General features: G+C 38.8%; 1 protein-coding gene across 2 annotated transcripts in view; it reads right to left on the bottom strand.

Annotated features, from left to right (window-relative positions):
- Window positions 1-17,260: 17,260 nt before the first annotated feature.
- VAMP7 (vesicle associated membrane protein 7) overlaps window positions 17,261-20,240 on the bottom strand; it is a 43,775-nt gene continuing 40,795 nt past the window's right edge. For both annotated transcript variants that reach the window (XM_036017076.1, XM_028522631.2), the window contains one exon: window positions 17,261-19,159. In XM_036017076.1, coding sequence (XP_035872969.1) covers window positions 19,029-19,159 — 131 coding nt within the window. In that variant the 3' untranslated portion in view covers window positions 17,261-19,028. The remainder of the gene's footprint in view (window positions 19,160-20,240) is intronic.

Genomic DNA, 20,240 nt, shown 5'->3' on the forward strand with positions numbered 1-20,240 from the left:
TGCATCTTCTCGGTGCATATGGAACATTTTCCAGTATAGATTATTTGTTAGACCACAGAATAAAGCTTGAGAACTTCAACAGGGTAAAAAGCATGCCAAATATCTTCTCTGATCACAATGCTATAAAACTGGAAATCAACAACAGAAGAAAAACTAAAATACAAATACATGGAATTAATAGCCAGTAGATTAAAGAAAAATTTAAAGAGCAAATAAAAAAATCATGTGATAAACAAAAGGGAAACATATTACACCAAAAGTAATGGGACGCAGCAAAAAGAGTTCTAAAAGGTAAGTTCATAGCAATGAAAACATATACTAATAAATAAAAAGATCTAAAATAAACAACCAAATTATAACCCTAAAATAACCAGAAAAAGAAAACAAAGTGACCTCAAAGTTAGGAAAAAAAGGAAATAAAGATTGGAAACATACAATTCACCAAGACTGAATCAAGAAAAAAGAAAATCTGAACAGATGAATGCTCCTAAGAAGACTTAACTGGTGGTCAAAAATCTCCCAGCAACACCGAGAAATACAGAAGATTGTAAACAAATATAATTAGCAAATATATACCAACAAATTGGACAACCTGGGTGAAATAGATACATTTTTAGAAACATACAATCTTCCAAAACAGAATCAGGAAAAATAAAATCTGAAAACACCAACAACATGACAGAAAAACAATAATTAAAGAAGTCCCAGAAAACAAAAGTCCTGGACTGGAAGGCTTCACAGGCAAATTTTACCAAACACTGAAAGTAGAACTAACACATATTCTTCTCAAACTATTCCCCAAAATGCAAGAGAATGGAATACTTCCAAGCTATTTTTATGAAGCCAGAATTATTCTAATTCCAAAACCAAGTAAAGACACCATAAAGAGAAAATTATAGGTCAATGTCCTTGATGAACATAGATGTTAAAAATCTCCACAAAATATCAGCAAAACAGATCCAGCAATACATTAAAAAGATCCTACGCCATGATCAAGTGGGATTTCTTCTGGGGATGCAGGGTTGGTACAATATATGCAAATCAATAAGCATGGTATATCACATAAGCATGGTATATCACATAAACAGAATGAAGGAAAAAAATCACATGATCATGTCAATACATGCGGAAAAAGCATTTGATAAAACTAGCATTTATGATAAAAAACTTTAAACAAAGTAGGAATAGGGGGATTATACCTCAACATAATAAAGGCCATATATGACAAATCCACAGCCAGTATCATACTGAATGGGCAAAAAACTGGAAGCGTTCCCCTTAAGACCAAGAACAAGACAGAGATGCCTGCATTCACCACTCTTATTCGATGTAGTCTGGGAAGTTCTAGCCACAACGATCAGACAAAAAGAATATAAAGCATCCAAATTGGAAAGGAGGAAGTAAAACTGTCACTGTTTGCAGACAACATGATACTGTCTATACAACCCCCCCCCCAAAAAAAAACTACTAGAACTGATAAATAAATTCAGTAATGTAGCAGGATACAAAATAAATATTCAGGAATTGGTGGCATTTTTATACACCAATAATGAACTATCAGAAAAAGAAAGTAAGAAAATTATCCCATTTACTATTGTAACAAAAAGTAAAATATCTAGAAATAAATTTAATCAAGGAGGTAAAAGACCTGTACTCAGAAAATTATAGGATACGCAAGAAAGAAACTGAAGAAGATTCAAATAAGTGGGGGCATATATCATGTTCATAAATAGCAAGAATTAACATCATTAAAACATACATACTACCTAAAGCAACCTATAGCTTCAACACAATTTCTATTAAAATATAAATGGCATATCTCACAGTTCTAGAGAAAAATATTCCAACAATTTATATGAAACCACAAAAGACCCCCAATAGCTAGAGCAATCTTGCGAAAGAAGAACAAAGTTGGGGGTATCACCCTACCTGACAGCAAAGTATACAACAAGTCTAGAGTAAACGAAACACAACCGTACTGACGTAAGAACCTGCATACAGATCAAAGGAATAGAATAGAGAGCCCCAAAATAGACCCATGCCTCTATATTAAATTAATACTTGACAAAGGAGGAAAGAACATATAAGAGGGAAAGAACATATAAGAACAAAAAGACTGTCTTTTTTGAAGACAGTCTCTTCAAAAAATGGTGTTGGGAAAATTGGGACAGATACATGCAAGAAAAAAAAAAAAAAAACTAGACCATCAACTTATACCATACACAAGGATAAACTCAAAATTGATTAAAGAGTTAAAAGTATAAGTCATAAGCCCTGGTTGGTGTGGCTCAGTAGATTGAGTGTCGGTCTGTGAACTGAAAGGTCATTGGTTCAATTCCCAGTCAGGGCACATGCCTGGGTTGTGGGCCAGGTTCCCTACTGGTGGCATGCAAGAGGCAACTGATCGATGTGCAAGATGTTTCTCTCCTTCTCTTTCTCCCTCATTTCCCATCTCTCTCAAAAAATAAACAAAATATTTTTAAAAATAAACCCTGGCTGGCGTAGCTCAGTGGATTGAGCGCAGGCTGGGAACCAAAGTGTCCCAGGTTCGATTCCCAGCCAGGGTACATTCCTGGGTTGCAGGCCATAACCCCCAGCAACCGCACATTGATGCCTCTCCCTGTCTCTCTCTCCCTCCCTCCCTCCCTCCCTCCCTTCCCTCTCTAAAAATAAATAAATAAAATCCTTTAAAATATTTTTAAAAATATAAGTTGTGAAACCATAAAAGTCATAGAAGAAAACATAGGCTGTAAAATCTAAGACATTACGCATAGCAATATTTCTGCTGATATATGTCCTAAAACAAGGGAAACAAAGGAAAAAATAAACAAATGGGGCTACAAGAAACTAAAAAGCTTTTGCACAGCAAAAGAAACCATCAACAGAATGAAAAGGAAACACACTGAATGGGAGAACATGTTCATTAATGATACATTTGATAAAAGGTTAATATCCAAAATATATAAAGAACTTGTAGAACTCAACACCAAGAAAACAAACAATCCAATTAAAAAATGGGCAAAGGATTGGAATAGACATTTCTCCAAAGAGGACATATAAATGTCCAATAGACTTACAAGAAGATGTTTGATATCACTAATGATTATTAATGATAACCATTCTCAGAGGCATGAGGAAATACCTAATTGTAGTATTTTCTTTTTTAAAAAATTTAATCTTTGTAGCTCAGTGGATTGAGTGCGGACTGTGAACCAGTGTCACACGTTCGATTCCCAGTCAGGGCACATGCCTAGGTTGCAGGCCATGACCCCCAGCAACCACACATTGATGTTTCTGTCTCTCTCTCTATCTCCCTCCCTTCCCTCTCTAAAAATAAATAAATAAAGTCTTAAAAAAATTTAATCTTTATTGCATTTTTCTGGGAATATATCTGAAGGTACCCAAAACACCACTTTGAAAGAATATAAGCACCCCTATGTTCATTGCAGCATTATTTACATTGCCAAGATATGGAAGCATCCCCCCCACCCCCCAAAAAGCCTGGGGCAGAGAGGCTGGGCCTGCCTGTTCACCATGCCACCTCCGCCTCAATGAGGACAGGGACCAGACACGGCAACCCCGCCCCAGATCTCATTCATCCACACTGCACCGCTGTGCATTCAGTTTCCGGATGCCAGCATTCCCCCTCCAGAGTTTGTAGTCATCTCATAATGACAGAAATGCCCAGAGGGGCCAAGCGTAAGAAATGGCGTAGGGTTAGTGGTTTGGTGGCTACCACTGTGGGGCACCGCGGTGCGCCAGGGACAGCTGAGCACCCCAGCCTGTCGGTCGCCACCCACCGAAGCTGGCCAGGCACTGACACCCAGGACACTCTCGTGGGCTGTGACCTTCACGCCCTAGTTTGCTCTGAGTTGAAGTGGGAGCCAGATTTCCAGGCGATGCTTCTTGGGTGGTAAACCACTCATTTCCCTTCTGGCTACTCTAAACCAGTGTGGTTCAGTATTCATGGACTTGGGGGATCAGAATGGACACTCTGGGACCTGGGTTTGCCATTGACCTATGAGGATGAGCAGCTCATGTACTCACAGCCTCCCCGAGGGTATGGCTATGAGGAGTCACCAAGAGCTTTAATGGGAATAAAACCCAAGCCTGGTGTCACCTCAGAGGCCCCACCCCAATGCCACCTCCACCGGCCATTTCTCTGTGCCATCTCCTGGACTGACGGCAGCCCTACACTGCACTCCCTTGGCCACCTGTCCTCCTTAGCCTCGTCATCACCTGCCCAGAACCCATCAGGGCCCTTGCCACTCGCAGAGGCTTTGCCTATGTGGCCTTGTCCCAGATTCTCAGAGCTCATCAGCTCCTCCGTTTCAGGAAACACAAGTAGCTGTTTGAAGATAAGCAGGTGCCATTTCCAGTTATTTCAGGGAAACCATTTGCCTCAACATAATTAAAAATCCAGTTCTCTTCTGGGTAAATTGCTGAAGAGCCTTGAATTCAAATTATCTTATTTTCATTGATTAAATTTTGAATATTATGCTGGGAAATTTTCTCTGGAGTCCTGTGAGGTTTTCTGTGTTCACCATGATATAAATTTCACATCCTTTCCTTTGAGGAAATGCTGAACTCGAAGTGGAAACTTACCTCCAGGAAAAATACTTTCCCTTACTGAACATAATCACTATTGCTACATGATTTTTATTTAGGCAATAAAAATGTTTTAAGAATAAAAAAAAGATATGGAAGCATCCCAAGTGTGCATCAATAGATAAGTGGGTAAAAAGATTATGACACATTTACACAAGGGAATACTACTCAACCTGAAAAAAGAAAAAAATTTACCCTTTGAAACAGAATGGATGGATCTGGAGAACATTATGCTAAGAGAAATAAGCCAATCAGAGAAAGACAAATATCATATTATTTCACTCATCTGTGGAATCTAATGAACAACCTGAACTAACGAGCAAAAAAGAGACAGACTCATAGATGGAGAGCAGATGACAGCTAGTGTGGGAGCAAGGTTAGGAAGTATAGGGATTGAGCAAAAAGGAAAGACAATCATGGACATGGATGACAGTGTGGCAATTGCTGGGGGAGGGGTATAAGGAAACTAAATGGTAATGGAAAAAATACAATAAAGATTAAATTTTTTAAAAGGGGAAAAATCCCACAATTAGATATCTCCTCACGCCTGTGAGAATGTCTATCATCAATAAATCAAAAAAAACAACAAGTGCTAGTGAGCTTGTAGAGAAAAGGGAACCCTGGTGCACTGTTGGTGGAAATGCAGACTGGTACAGACACTGTGGAAAACAGTATGGAGTCACCTCAAAAAATGAAAAATGGAACTACCTTTTGACTCAGTAATTCCAATTCTGGGAATTTATCCAAAGAAACCCAAAACACTAGTTCCAAGTAATATATGTACCTTTAAGTTCATAGCAGTGTTATTTACAATAGCCAAGTGCTAGAAACAGCCCAAGCGCTTGACAGTAGATGAGTGGATAAAAAAAGCTGTGGTACAGTCACACAGTGGAATACTATTTGGCTGTAAAAAAGAAGGAATTCTTACCTTCTGAAACAGGACCTGGACATTATTATGCTAAGTGGAATAAGCCAGCAGAAGATAAATACCATATGATCTCAGTTATATATGGAATCTAATAAATAAAATAATTTAACACAAAAAAAGCCAAAAGCATAGATTCATAGAACAGACTGACAGCTGTCAGTGGAAAGGAGGTTAGGGGGCTGGGTGAATAAAAGCTGAAAGAATTAAGCAAAAAAGAATATATGTAATACATAGGCACAGACAACAAACACTTTTCTTTGGGTGATGAGTACACGATGCAGTATATATTACACTTTGATGTTGGATAGGGAGTACCTGGAACCAGAAGGTCAGTATAAGATAGAGGATGGATCAGGAGAGTTTAGTTAGTGTGGCATCCAGGAAGCAGAGAATTTCAAGAAGAGGGGATCAGCCATAACTAGTACAGAGAGACGAGGACAAGTAGCCTCTGGAGGTTCTGCCATAGTGTGGTTTTAGTTGAATGACAGGTACACATGATGGCTTACAGAATTAATAAGAAAATAAATGCTGAAGAAATGGAAGATAACAGCAGGGTAATTTCTAAAGTGGGAAATCTGGTGGTGGAAAAAAGGAAAAGGAAAAGATGGCCAAAAGAAAGACACTACTTTTGTTAGTGACAGGTGAACATATTGTAAACACAAGGAAAAGAACCAGTACTGAATACACATGTGAAGATATGATGATTGATTGGCTGAAGTACTTTTGGAAAGAAAGACAATTAAGAGCTAAACCTGAAACTCGACTGTGAATTCCAAAGAGAAAATAGTGGAATGAAGTAGGAGTTCAGCTTATCTTCCAACAAAAGAAAATAAACCATGAACAACCCTCTCTTCACACCAACATGCGTTCGCTCCTGTCAGGGTAATGTCAACAGACTCTATAGGAAGAAAAAAGAGTATCTAAAAAGAAAAAAAAATGATACTGAGTTCTGGTTTCTCTTTAAGATATTATTCATTTGCATTATTACCAATTATTTTTGCAACAGCCTGATAATATTCTAGACAAATACATTTAACTAAATTAAGATTAGAGTACATTTTGCAGTGTAAGAATGAATTACATTGTTTTCTAAATGCAGTAATTAAGTCAATGAAGTAAAAAAAAAACCCAAACCTATCAAAAGTTAGACAAAATCCAACTATTGAAACCTCATACTTTTGTTACAACAAACCCACAGGCTAAATCACAGATCATATTCAATCTTAATCATCTTAATTTAGCCCCAATAACTTTGGCCAAGGATGTTAGGAAATCCTTTTGCATGTGAAACATCAAATTTCCAAGAGGTCTCCTTGTCTTTTTTCAATTTTTTCTTTCTCTATTATTTAAGAAGAATGAACCTTGAGTACAAAATGTCCATGCATTATTTACTAAGGTTTTTCCCCCTTTAATGAAAGTTGATATTGGTGGTGATATGGGCAGTTCAAATGTCTAAAGGAACATGATAGAGTATAAGTGTTATTGTACACATCACAAAAACCAGGAAGGTAAGCTTTTTCTACTGTGGGACACATAATTGCCTTATTAAATGCTCTTTAGGAAAGTAATGAATATGCACTAGAAACTGAATCACGAGTATAGATGAGCTCTCTCTGCTGACTACCCATGGCCAGACTTTGGCTTTAAAATTGAATGTCTTCTTTACTCTGGCTAGGTGGCTCAGTTAATTTAAGTGTTGTCCCATGCTCCAAATGGTTGTGGGCCCAACCTACTATCTTCCGTCCTACAGACAGAATGTCAGATAAAAATGATAAAAAATGCTTCCATAGTCAAAAGACTATCAATACCAGAAAGTGACCAAATTAGGGAAGCTTTGACTTGGTGCTTCTTTAAATATTTCACAAGATTATAATGAAAAGGTGACACCTATTTGAAAGATATGGTTTAATATCTATCCAGTAGGAAAGACTGGAAGTTATTTGCATATCTCTTTATTATTTTAAACGTTTATTTTTTCTCATTTTAATGTAACCAAAGAATTACTGCCTGTGATACCTAATATACATAAATTATAGGGCAGAATGCATAGGGTCGACTGGTCCCAAACCACTAACTGATTTTAGCCTGAGCCCTTCAAGTTGACACTTGGAGACTGTGTTGATGGTCATGCATTCCTCTGCAGCTCAATCCTATCCTATCCAGGTACCTGGCTCCACTCTCCTCCCAAGACAGGCCCTGGAAGACCCTAGTGGCCAGAGAGCAGAGTAGAGGATGAGGAAACTGATTAAAAGTGTAAACTGTACCACCACAGTGACAGGGAAGCCACTATGGTAGTGGCAGGGATGACAAAAAAAGCTGATTCCAGTGGAAGATCCAGGAATGACAGACACCCAAAGCATCCATGCAGAGGTGGACCACAATGGCAAAAGCTAAAGAAATAAACGGTCAGAGGTTGACAGAGAAAAAGGCCATAGGTGCTGTGAAGAGCCCAGTATAATCAGAGAATGTCAGAAAGAGACCAACATTAAGGAAGGGTAAGGAGGGTCAACAAAAAGTGCCAAAGCTGGTGGTGTTGAAGAGGGGTGAGGAATGGCACGAAGCAAATATTGAATAAAAGAGTGAAGAAGTGATAGGGAGGAAGTGGGTTGACTAGGAATAGGAGCTCAGCTTTGTCAGAGAGTGAAGATGTGGAATGAAAAGAGGGAACCTTAAACCTCATTTGTGGAAACAGACATTGACTGAGAGTTTTGGAGACTGCCACATGGTGATGGAAAATGACAAAAGTTGATGGAGATGATCTGACAGAAAGGGAAATAATGAAGAATGTAGGGTGTGAAGTGTTGAGCTGTTCCCAGCTTATGGTTGTTGACTGTCTGGCTGCCCTAGGGGTTTGGGATCTCTTGGGGGGGTCTTAGCTGAATCTTCACTGTTTTCCCAGGGTTTCCATATACCCCTTTATCCCTTACCCCACCATCAGAGCCTGACATTCCCACACCAGGACATCCCTCTGAACCTGGGAATGGCTGCAGCCTTGAGCAAGACACCCTCTGACAGGGCAAAGCTGATGGACTCTACCCCAACCTTCCAGACAGGTCCAGCTACCACAGCTGTGCTGGAAGGGGAGTGGGGACTCTTTCAGAAAAGCTGCCTAAGGAGCTTGATGTTCAGCTCCTCTTGAAAATGCTATACCTGGAGTTCAGTCCCCAGTGTCCCTTCAGTCTCCTGTGTCCCTCCAGCCCCACATCCTAAGCCAGAATCCAGGGTTCCTCCACAGCCTACCTCTCCAGCTCTTTCTAGGGACTGCAGTCTGGCTTGTGAAGGCCTCTCTGTGCTCTTTTCATACCCAAGCTTTCTGTTATCACATCTGGGTTCCGTTTGATTAGGTCCTCATGGGCTGCTTCTTTTTCATGCAAAATAAATCTTTTCTTTTCACCTCACTGCCCCCAGATGCCATGACTGACTTACACAGGCTTTATAAACACACTATTAGTTCAAAAACTGCCTTAGGGGAGGGTGGCATAAGGCATGCATAGGTAAGAAGGCAGTTGACTCAGGGTGTGCCAAGCCCTGTGCCAGGTTTCACCTAGAGGACTCCACATTCCAGTGGGAAGCTTCCAGGGCACAAATTACTGAATCCGGGGCATGGCCCAACGTCTGACATTCTTTGTTGGCTCAGGAACCTTCTTACTCCAGTGTTATTCCCATGGTGCACACTAGATGACAGAAGAGAATAACTTTTCCTGGTTACGTCCACTCTGGTGTTATTTCCAAGATGTACATGAGATGGCAGCAGAGAAGAGCATTTCCCTGCCTTATGGGCTCTAACAACTTAGCTTTAAAATGGGAATCTATTTTTGTGGATATCTCCATACTGCTTTCCACAGTGGCTGCACCAGTCTGCATTCCCACCAACAGTGCAAAAGAGTTTTCCCTTTTCTTCAAAACCTCCCCAGAACTTGTTGTTTGTTGATCGTTTACAATGACCATTCTGACCAGTGTGAAGTGATATCTCATTGCGGTTTTAATTTGCTTTTCTCTGCTGATTAGTGACGTTGAGCATTTCTTCATCTATGAACCATCTATACGTCCGCTTTGGAGAAGTGTCCATTCAGAGTCTTTGCCAATTTTTTAGTTGGGTTGTTTGTTTTTTGGTGTTGAGTTTTGTTATTCTTTATAAATTTTGGATACTAACACCTTTTCAGATGTATCAGTGAATATGTTCTCCCATTCCATGGGTTGTCTTTTCTTTTGTTGATGGTTTCCTTTGCTGTGCAAAAACTTTTTAGTTTGATGTAGTCCCATTTGCTTATTTTTTCTTTTGTTCCCCTTGCCTGAGGATATATATCAGATAAAATATTGCTATGAGAAATGTCCAAAATTTTACTGCTTATGTTTTCTTATAGGAATTTTATGGTTTCACGTCTAACATTTAAGTCTTTAATCCATTTTGAATTTATTCTTGATTTTATTCTTTATTCAAAAGAAGGATCTGCATTTTGACCCAATGATCCCACTTCTGGGAATATATCTGAAAGAACCCAAAAACACTAATTCAAAAGAACATAAACACCCCTACCTTCACTGCAGCATTACTTACAATTGCCAAGATATGAAAGCAGCAAAAGTATCCATCAGTAGATGAGTGGATAAAACAACTATGGTTCATTTACACAATGGAATGCTACTTGGCTGTAAAAAAGAAGACAATTTTACCCTTTCCAACAGCATGGATGGACCTAGAGAACATTGTGCTAAGTGAAATAAGTCAGTCAGAGAAAGACAAATACCATATGATTTCATGCACACGTGGAATCTAATGAACAAACTGAACTAACAAGCAAAGTAGTGACAGACTCATAGAGAACAGGATGACATCTAAGGGGGTGAGGGTGTAGAAGAATTGAGCAGAAAGAAAAAAGGACTCATGGACTTGGACAACAGGATACTGATAGTGGCAGGGAGGGTAATACCATTTCCATTATACCAGCGGGTAATGGAAAAATACAATAAAATGTTTTTTGTTGTTTTAAAGTGTATTATTATTGCTTTTCAAGTAGAGTTATCTCCATTTTCTCCTATCCCTCCCCCCCACCCCACCCAGCCCCACCTCCCACCCTCAATCCTTTTGGTTTTGTCCATGTGCCTTTTACATATGTTCCTTGATGTCCCTTTCCCTTCTCAGCCCCACTATCACCCTCCCCTCTCCCCTCTGGTCATTGTCAGTTTGTCCTTAATTTCAATGTCTCTGGTTATATTTTGCTTGCTTGTTTGTTTTGTTGATCAGATTCCATTTATAGGTGAAATCATATGGTATTTGTCTTTCACCACCTGGCTTATTTCACCTAACATAATGCTTTCCAGTTCCATCCATGCTGTTGCAAAGGACAGGAGCTCCTTCTTTCTTTCTGCTGTGCAGTATTCCATGGTGTAAATGTACCACAGTATTTTGATCCATTCATTTACTGATGGGCACTTAGGTTGCTTCCAGCGCTTGGCTATTGTAAATTGTGCTGCTATGAACATTGTGGTGCATAGGTTCTTCTGGATTGGTATTTCAGAGTTCTTAGGGTATAATCCCAGCAGTGGAATGGCCAGGTCAAAAGGCAGCTCTGTGTTTAGTTTTCTGAGGAAATTCCATACTGTCTTCTATGGTGGGTGTGCCAGTCTGCATTCCCACCAACAGTGCACAAGGGTCCCCTTTTCTCCTCATCCTCTCCAACACTTGCTGTTTGTTGATTTGTTCATGATGGCTCTTATGACTGGCATGAAGTGATATCTCACTGTGGTTTTAACTGCATCTCTCTGATGGCTAGTGATGCTGAGCATCCTTCATATGTCCCTGGGCTCTGTGTATGTCCTCCTTGGAGAAGTGTTTGTTCAGTTCCTTTGCCTATTTCTTAATTGGGTTGTTTGTCTTCCTGGAGTAGAGTCATGTGAGTTCTATATATATTCTGGAGATCAAACCCTTGTCTGAGGTATCATTGGCAAATATATTTTCCCATATTGTTGGTTCTCTTTTCATTTTGCTGATGTTTTCTTTAGTCATTTAGGAGCTTTTTATTTTGATGAAGCCCCATTTGTTTATTCTTTCCTTTTTGTCCCTTGCTCTAGGGAACATATCAGTGAAAATATTTCTGTGTGGAATATCTGAGATTTTCATGCCTATGTTCTCCTGTAGGACTTTAATGATGTCACAACTTATGTTTAAGTCTTTTATTCACCTTGAGTTTATTTTTTATATGGTGTAAGTTGGTGCTCGATTTTCACTTTTTTACATGTAGCTGTCCAGCTCTCCCAACACCATTTGTTGAAGAGGCTATTTTTACTCCACTTAATGCTCCTGCCCCCTTTGTTGAATATTAATTGACCATAGATACATGGGTTTATTTCTGGGCTCTCTATTCTGTCCCATTGATCTATGTGTGTGTTCTTATGTCAGTACCAGATTATTTTAATTACAGTAACCTTGTAATATAGTTTGATACAAGGTATTGTGATTCATTCTACTTTGTTCTTCTTTCTCAAAATTGCTGAGGTTATTCAGGGTCATTTATGATTCCATATAAATGTTTGAAATGTTCATTCTATATCTGTGAAATATGTCATTTGTATTTTAATAGGGATTGTGTTGAATCTGTAAATTGCTTCGGGTAGTTATGAACACTTTGATGATGTTAATTCTTCCAATCTATGAACAGGGTATATGCCTCCATTTATTTGTGTCTTCCTTAATTTCTTTTTTTAGTGTTGTGTAGTTTTCTGAGTAAAGGTCTTTTGCCTCCTTGATTAGCTTTATTCCTAGGTACTTTATTTTTCTTGTTGGTATAGCAAATGAGATATTTTTTCCTGAGTTGTTTCTGATATTTTGTTGTTGATGTACAAAAATGCCTTCAATTTCTGAATATTGTATCCTGCTAGTTTGCCAGATTCATTTATTAGGTTGAATAGTTTTTGGTGGAGTGTATAGGATTTTCTATGTATACTAGCATGCCATCTGCAAATAATGACAGTTTGCTTCCTCTTTTCCAATTTTGATGCCTTTTATTTCTTTTTGTTGTCTGATTGCTGTGGCTAGGACTTCCAATACTATATTGAATAGAAGTGGTGAAAGTGGACATCCTTGTCTTGTTCCTGATCTTAGTGGGAAAGTTTTTAGTTTTTGCTCATTGAGTATGATGTTGGCTGTATGTCTCTCAAATATGGCCTTTATTATGTTGAGGAATGCTCCCTCTATTCCCACTTTGCTGAGTGTTTTTATCATGAATGGGTAGTGTACCTTATCAAATGCTTTTTCTGCATCTATTGACATGATCATGTGATTTTTGTCTTTCCTTTTGTTTATGTGAGGTATTACATTATTGACTTGCAAATATTAATAAAATGTTTAAAATTTTGTTTAAATAAGAATCTAGCCCTTGCTGGGTGGCTCAGTTAGTTGGAACATCATTGGGTACACCGAAATGTTGTGGGTTGTATCCCTGGTCGGGGTGCGTATGGGAGGCAACTGATAGATGTGTCTCTCTCACATCAATGTGTTTTTTCTCTCCTCTCCCCTCTGTAAAATCACTAAATATATCCTCGGTGAGAATTTTTTTAAAAAATGAGAACCCAGAACCTCTGTATTAAGCTCACTTTGAGATACATATGGCTTTAGGCCTTTCACATGCCTTATTTCACCTACTGCCACCATTTCTCATTTTACAGATATAATATTTAATCTGAAGACTGATTCTAACACAGTTCAAAGTCCAGGTCCGAACCTAAATGGGCCAAGGTGGGCCACAAGAACATGCGCACATAGTATCCTGGACAAATAGAATAATCCAAATAGTACTTGAAGGTTTGGATTGAATTTTGGTCATTGTACTTTAAGAAAATCTGCCAGTTCAGTTTATCTTGGACTCAAGCTGATTTATGGGGTGGGACTAGGGCAGGAGGCTGGGGATGGGGACAGATTCAGATTCCTGCAACAATGAGTTCCCAAATTCTACACCCTGCCTGTCCTCTGGCCCTTTAAGATGTGTTCTTCAGTCCAGAGCACTAGGCTGCTTCTGTGCATGATCCCTTCCTTTGAGGTCTCAACTAATAAGAGCTTTCTAGGTGCACGAAATGGAGTCTAGGGTGGAGGTTTCCTTATGGAGTAGTGCCTGAGCCACAGACAAACATAGAGTTGACTACTGGCCCTACCACCCACTAGTTGTGTGACTTCAGGCAAAGAAATGGAGACTCAGTCTCCTCATCTGGCATATGGGATAACTGCTCCCTCTCAAGATGGCTGAGAAGATTCAGTGAAGTAGTGTATGTTAGCTCCTGCCCAACATGTGATCAGCACTCACTGTCCCTCCCTCTTCTTTGTCCTTTTTTTACCTTTCACAGGCTGGATAAATTAAATAAAAAAAGCATTTACTCTCCTTTTAGCAGAATAAGCTCTCCTATTGGTGTCCAAATATTCAAAGTTCCCCTAAGCACTCTCTTGCATCTGTGCTAGCTTTATCCTCAGGATAATATTAACCAGTCTCTCCCTACTCTTCATACCCCTGCTCCTCTCCAAAGCCATGGTCCCTGTCTCAGCCCAAGCCAGCATCACCTGTAACCAGTCTTCTCAAGGTCTTTGTTTCCTGTCCCTCTCTCATCCAGTCCAACCTCTATACTGTGACCAGCTTGATCTTTCTAAATTAGGAATCTAATCCTGTCACTTCCTTTGTACAGAACAACTAACAGCCTCCACCCACTCCCCAAACCTAGACAATAAAGTCTCATCACCAGCACAGTGTTGAGACTCTTATAAGGCCAGTTTCTTCTGGTCTCATTTCCTATCATAACACCACAATTCAATGATCCACCAGGTACCCCAGCTGTCAGCATTAACCTCTCTGGTTGGATGATCGGTAAGGACTTTAACACATAGAGGTACCAGCACTGAGATTGTGTGAATGCAGGAACCTGAATAAAATGTAGAATTTAGTGAATAATAATGAATCGATACTTGTTCATGAATTGTAACAATTCTATTTAAAAACTGGAAAGAAAGAAGTTAAAAGTGAGATAAGATAAACCCATTGAATCAAACTGGAAACCTAGAAGAAATGGGTGATTTCCTAGTAAAAATAAAGATTAATAACATGGACACCAAAATAAGGAAAATATGAACAGATAAATTATCCATCCAGGGACCTCTTTCCCCTGTAGGTTCTCCTCTCATTATTCTGGGGTTCCCCTGTCACAGGGGAAGAATAGTGACAGGGGAGGAATAGTGACAGAGCTGTTCAGCAGCTCCCCTAAGATCTGACCCTATGCAGGTCTTCATCTCTCCCAGCTGTGGCCTGCCTAGTGACAATACCATACTGGAAGGAGTCTCAGGGATTAGTTGGCTAGGACTTTCTTGATTGCTAAGAACTGGACACATTTACTGAAGTAAAATAATAATTTTCTATTGTTGACCCTATTACGGATGTCCCCCATTTCCCCCCACTTTGCCTCCCTCCAAGCCCCACCTTGACCTTCATCATTGTTGTCTGTTCACAGACTATTCATACATGCATATATGTTTTTTGGATGATTTATTACAGTCTGCCCAAACCCCTTCCCCTCTGAGTTGTCTGTTCTATATATCTAATGCCTCTGGTTTTATTCATATTAGATCCTACGTATATTAATACTTGCAAGAGGCAAGTTTAAGAATAAGTTTAGACCTGGCAGGTCCAGCTTCTCACACTGTTGCAGTGGGACCTGGTCCCTTTCCACACTCCATCCTGCTAAGTGCCCTTGGGTGGTGCCAGTCACAGGCACAGTCTCTCTCCCTGCATCCAGAGCCTCCAGCAACTCGGGCTGACACCCACTCACCCATCATTCTAAATGGGTGGGATTTTCCTTCCCTTGGGTTCCATGAAAATTTACAGCTTAAAAATGCTAGCTGGACACTGAAACTATCAGGGAGAACACTTTGTAAAATATGATTGTCTAACCACTGTGCTGTACACCTGAAACCAATACAAAGTAATATTAAATGAGAAACATAAATAAAAATATCAAAAATGCCTTTGGCCTGGCTCGGTCATTCTCATCCTTGAACCCATCAGAGCACCCAGAGGATGGAACATGTTATTGGCTAGACATAGGGTCAGCCCTTTGGAGCTGTTTGGACTGGGAAGAGGTGAGACGAATTCACAAAGGAAAGCTGAGGTGCTGGATTTGGGTAGACCAGATGCTGGGCTGGGGAAAACAGCAGATACCCATCACTGACGGCCCACTGCACAGCTGTGGGATCTGAAGCACACGGAAGGAAGGGGTTCACTTAGGGTCAGCAGCTGCAGCCACCCGTTCGGTTGGTTATCTTGCTGTGAAGCAATTCCACTTGCTGAAAGAGCAACATTGTTGTTAGTGGTAAATTCACAGCTTCTTCTTGTCTTTGGAAAAGAGATATAAAAAATCACAACATATTTTGGATTTAGATAATGCTTTTGTTTATTGAACAGCATGAATCCAAAATAATTTTGTACACTGTATCCTGACCAAAAGAATGCTTTAATAGCCTTTCTTGATAAGATAAAGCAGTTAAACTGATCTAATGAGTAATCTGGGAACAACGTGGCTTTCCTGGACTGACACCATAGCTCTCATCAGAAGCTGGGAATTTTATAGAAACCCATTTCCCTACATGCTTTTAGGATTGTTTTGCCAGCAAAATGAACTCGTGTTGCGACTTGGAAAGCAGCAGAGGGAAGTGGAGGCCAATATCCTGATGGTCAGGGCAGTCAGACACAAAGATGCAAAGGTGCCTGGTGTACCCCAGCTTTTCCTCAGTCTCCACTCCACAGCCAGCCCATCCTCCTGATTACTGGCCCTGCTCACCAATTCAGGCACAAGTTAGGTCCTTGGCATCAGGTCCATCGAGGCTGTGGCTTCAACAAACCTTTCCACATGGCAATCCTCACACCCACTTTGGCAAAGAGATACATAGGGATTGTCAGGTTTTTCAGCAAGCTCCATCCTGTCCGCAGTGCCAGTTCTTCAAGTGCACGTGCTTAGTTCTTCAAGTGCATGTGCTTAGGATAGTTCCTCTTATACCTTGGTGCCTCCCTTCTACACCTTCCTGTCCCAGTTTGTCATATACCTGTGTAAGCTTGAATCTTGTATTAAGCTTGTTGTTTCCTCACTGAATTCAAACTGAATCATAGGTCAACTACCACCACCATTCCACCCCATTTATTATTCTTCAAAAGAGAGCTGTCAGAAAGAGACCTGCTTGTAATGTTGAATAGTGGTGGGGAGTGGGGGTCTTAGTGCTGCTATTATTTGTTGTTACACCTATTTCCATCAAGATACCCTGGGAAGCAACCCAATTTAGCAGAGCTAAACAAGGAGAAACTACTATGTGATGTAAGCCATATCCATTCATTCTGAGGGAAATTTATGGATTGTGACACTATGTAACCTTGTGGTCATGCATCTGAGGAAAAGAGGTAAATACCTACAATCTCTGGGGTTCTTTATTTGTTGTCTCAACCATGGTCTCAGGATGATAGTTGTGGAGGCTGTGTCGTCATTTCAGGATCTTCCACTGCTTTCAGTATGACCTATATATTTTATTAAGTTCTTTCGTGTCTTTTGGTTTTGAAGAAATTTTATAAACCTAAGACAATGCTATTGCTCTTTACTGAAGGCTGCTGTAAGTTACACTTCTGAAGTCTTTTCAGCATAAATACTTTTGTTCTGTAAACTATGGCAAAATGTCATTGGAAGAAATTAGATTCCAGGAAGAAATTCTAAAACAAGTAACCCACTGTGTTACTCTTAAATTTTATTAATGCCTTCAGTTTGTGCATCACTTAAAACAAGATTATATGATTTAAAAGAGCATTCTTATACATAAACAGATCAAAGGATCATTAAGTAATCCATCCCTAAAACATGCACATCATTTTTTACAGTTGTGTACAAGAAAGGAAATACACTTTAAGTCTCTTTCTTTGGATTAAAGACATTTAGAAATTATTATTCAGGAATGCCAAGTGTTTTCCTGGAACAAATATGTTTTCCAACAGGAAATGCTGATGTACTTAAAAGGCATTAGTGTTGATAAACAAAACTGGAAAAACATTTGCACTATGCATGGTCACCAGGAAAAGAGTTCCACTGCACATGTCAAATAAACGAGTCTGGTAGCATGAATCGAAAGGCTTCTACTGAAAAACAGGTAGCATGAGCCAGACTGTGACATATATATTCAAGGCACATGACTAGGCTAAACAGGTGACTAGTTTTTATTGACTAATTTTTTTTTCTTTCATTGGGAAAAATAGTCAAATGTAATTTAATTTCCACTTACTGGCACTTATTGATAAATAAATGTAATCAGATCTCAGGCTGCAAATGCCCTTTCAGATACACACTAAAACTACATACTAGCTGACAGATGCCGGAGTAGCCAAAGCAGTATGATTACGCTCCAGTTTTCTTACAGTGCATTTAAATGAATGTTAAACTGTCTTGTATTGTTTCTATACATCACACTGCCTACTCTTCTTTCACAAAAGAATTATTCAAAACTAGGCAGTTAAAGAACTTATTAAACCACAAAGGATTCTCAGACTACTATTCAACAACAGTCAAACCCAAACCCCGGAGTTAACTGTTGACTATATTCTGTTTGGGCTTTTCCCAGATGGGCAAAAAAATTCCCGTGCTACCTCCCTTCATACAGCTAAACTGCCAGCACATTCACTGTGATTCTCTCCTTTTTCTTTGGTGACCCAGAGGAATTTGCCTCCTCACTCCCTCCAATACATATTCTATTAACTATATAATTGTCCTAATATCAACTGAAGAATATCAACTGAAGAAAAGTATATATTAAAAAACATAACCTTCTAATAAACCAGCCTCTTCTCAAATTAACTGCAATGGGGAAATAGAAGATACCAAACTCTGCGAGGTTTATAAATGGTCAAAATGTTCTTCTTGAAAGTGAACACTAGGAGGTCAAAGATAACTCCATGTGCTTCTAATGGGCTAGCAAAATGTTCTCCTTCTGACTGAGAGAAAATGTCTAATACTTGTTCTGCTTCAGCTCCTAGAAGCGAGCAGCACCAACAATAACAATTTCCCAAATAACAATGATTCTCCACTTATATTGTTTTCAAGCACCTAGAACTCTTTGAGAACAAAAAACAAAATGAGATGTTACCTATACTATCTGCTTCTTGAATACTTTTGTGTGCACATACAAAATTCACCTCTAGTTATAGTAGATAGCTCAGAAGACTGGTGCGTTCTGCCTTGGTGACAACTTTGTGCAATCACAAGCAAAAATGTTTCTCTAAGTAAATGACAGGAGTAGTTAACCAAACAGACAAACAAAAAGCTTAGTAAAGCTACTGCTGCAACGAATGGTTCAATCTGAAGTGTACTGGAATAAACTGGTTGACAGGACAAAGATCAATATGGATGCACAGCATAAGATTAAAAACAGAAAAAGAAAGAAGGTTGAAGAGACTGGCAGAAACCATCTGTCAGTATTAAAAGGCTTAAATCACATGGAGTTTTCAACCCCTTGTTCTCTCATATCCTTGGTTACTGACAACTTTTTCTTGTTTATTTCTTCACACAGCCTGGCCATGTAAATCCACCACAGAGAGGTGACACGATGATATAGATGAACACCTGGAAAGAGGAGAAAAGCAATCTTATTTTCTTGAATCTATCATAGGCTCCGAAATAACACGTAAAGCAGTGTAAAGACCTAGTAACAAATACTGGTTCCATCAGAGTAGCAGTTGTGTAATACACTAATTTAGTATTTTCAAAGATATCAGTTGAATTAAAGTGATCCTTTCTGATATAATTCTCATGGATTTGCATAAATTCTCACAGAAAGCATAATTCTACTGTGCTTTTTCTAGTGGGAAAGAAAGCAGTGGGGTTGCTTCTCTTCACTGGAAACTAGAAGGAATTCAGCTATGTGAGAAACTCTTATTGATATATCATTAATAGTCATAAACATTACAAATTATAATTCATTTGAAGTATTGTTTTATTATTAAGTACATTCTTAAGTTTTATGCATGGATTAATTTATCATTATTAGGATAAAAATTTAAAATGTACAGTAGATACTCTATATTTATATTAACTGTGAGTAAGAATGTTGCTATTAACCTTTCAGTAGGTAATGACACACTAATTATAATTACCAAATCAAAGGAAAGCTGATGGTAAAAGAAAGACAGCAAGGATAGAGTACATTTGTTAACAAGTACACAAGTTCCATGAAAAAAAGGTTAAACTATGTATAATAAGAGTTCTTAAAAATTTAAAACATGGTTATAATAAACAAACAAACAAATAAATAAATAAAAGAGCTGGACAGTAGAATAAACAGAGCTGAAAATAAATTTACTTTGCTGGAACAGTTAGTAGAATGAGTCTCCCAGAATGAAATGCAAAATGGAGTTTAAACATGCTGAAAAGGTTGCTAGACATGCAGAATAGTTCAAAGAGGTCCAGTATTTGTTTACACGTGGGTACCAAAAGAACAGCATATAAACTAATTCATATTTACAGATAAGAAAACTACTAAATCGATAATAGGAAATTATACTTATCATGTATTAAAAAGTACTGCATAATAACCTCTAAGTATTTATCCCAGAAATCATAGTTAATAATAGTTATCCCAGAAAGAAGTTATTGCAATAGTCAATTATAAAAGCAGTTATTAATATAATTCAATACATTAATATGA

This window comes from Phyllostomus discolor, chromosome X, assembly GCF_004126475.2.
Source record: "Phyllostomus discolor isolate MPI-MPIP mPhyDis1 chromosome X, mPhyDis1.pri.v3, whole genome shotgun sequence".
Classification (NCBI taxonomy): domain Eukaryota; kingdom Metazoa; phylum Chordata; class Mammalia; order Chiroptera; family Phyllostomidae; genus Phyllostomus; species Phyllostomus discolor.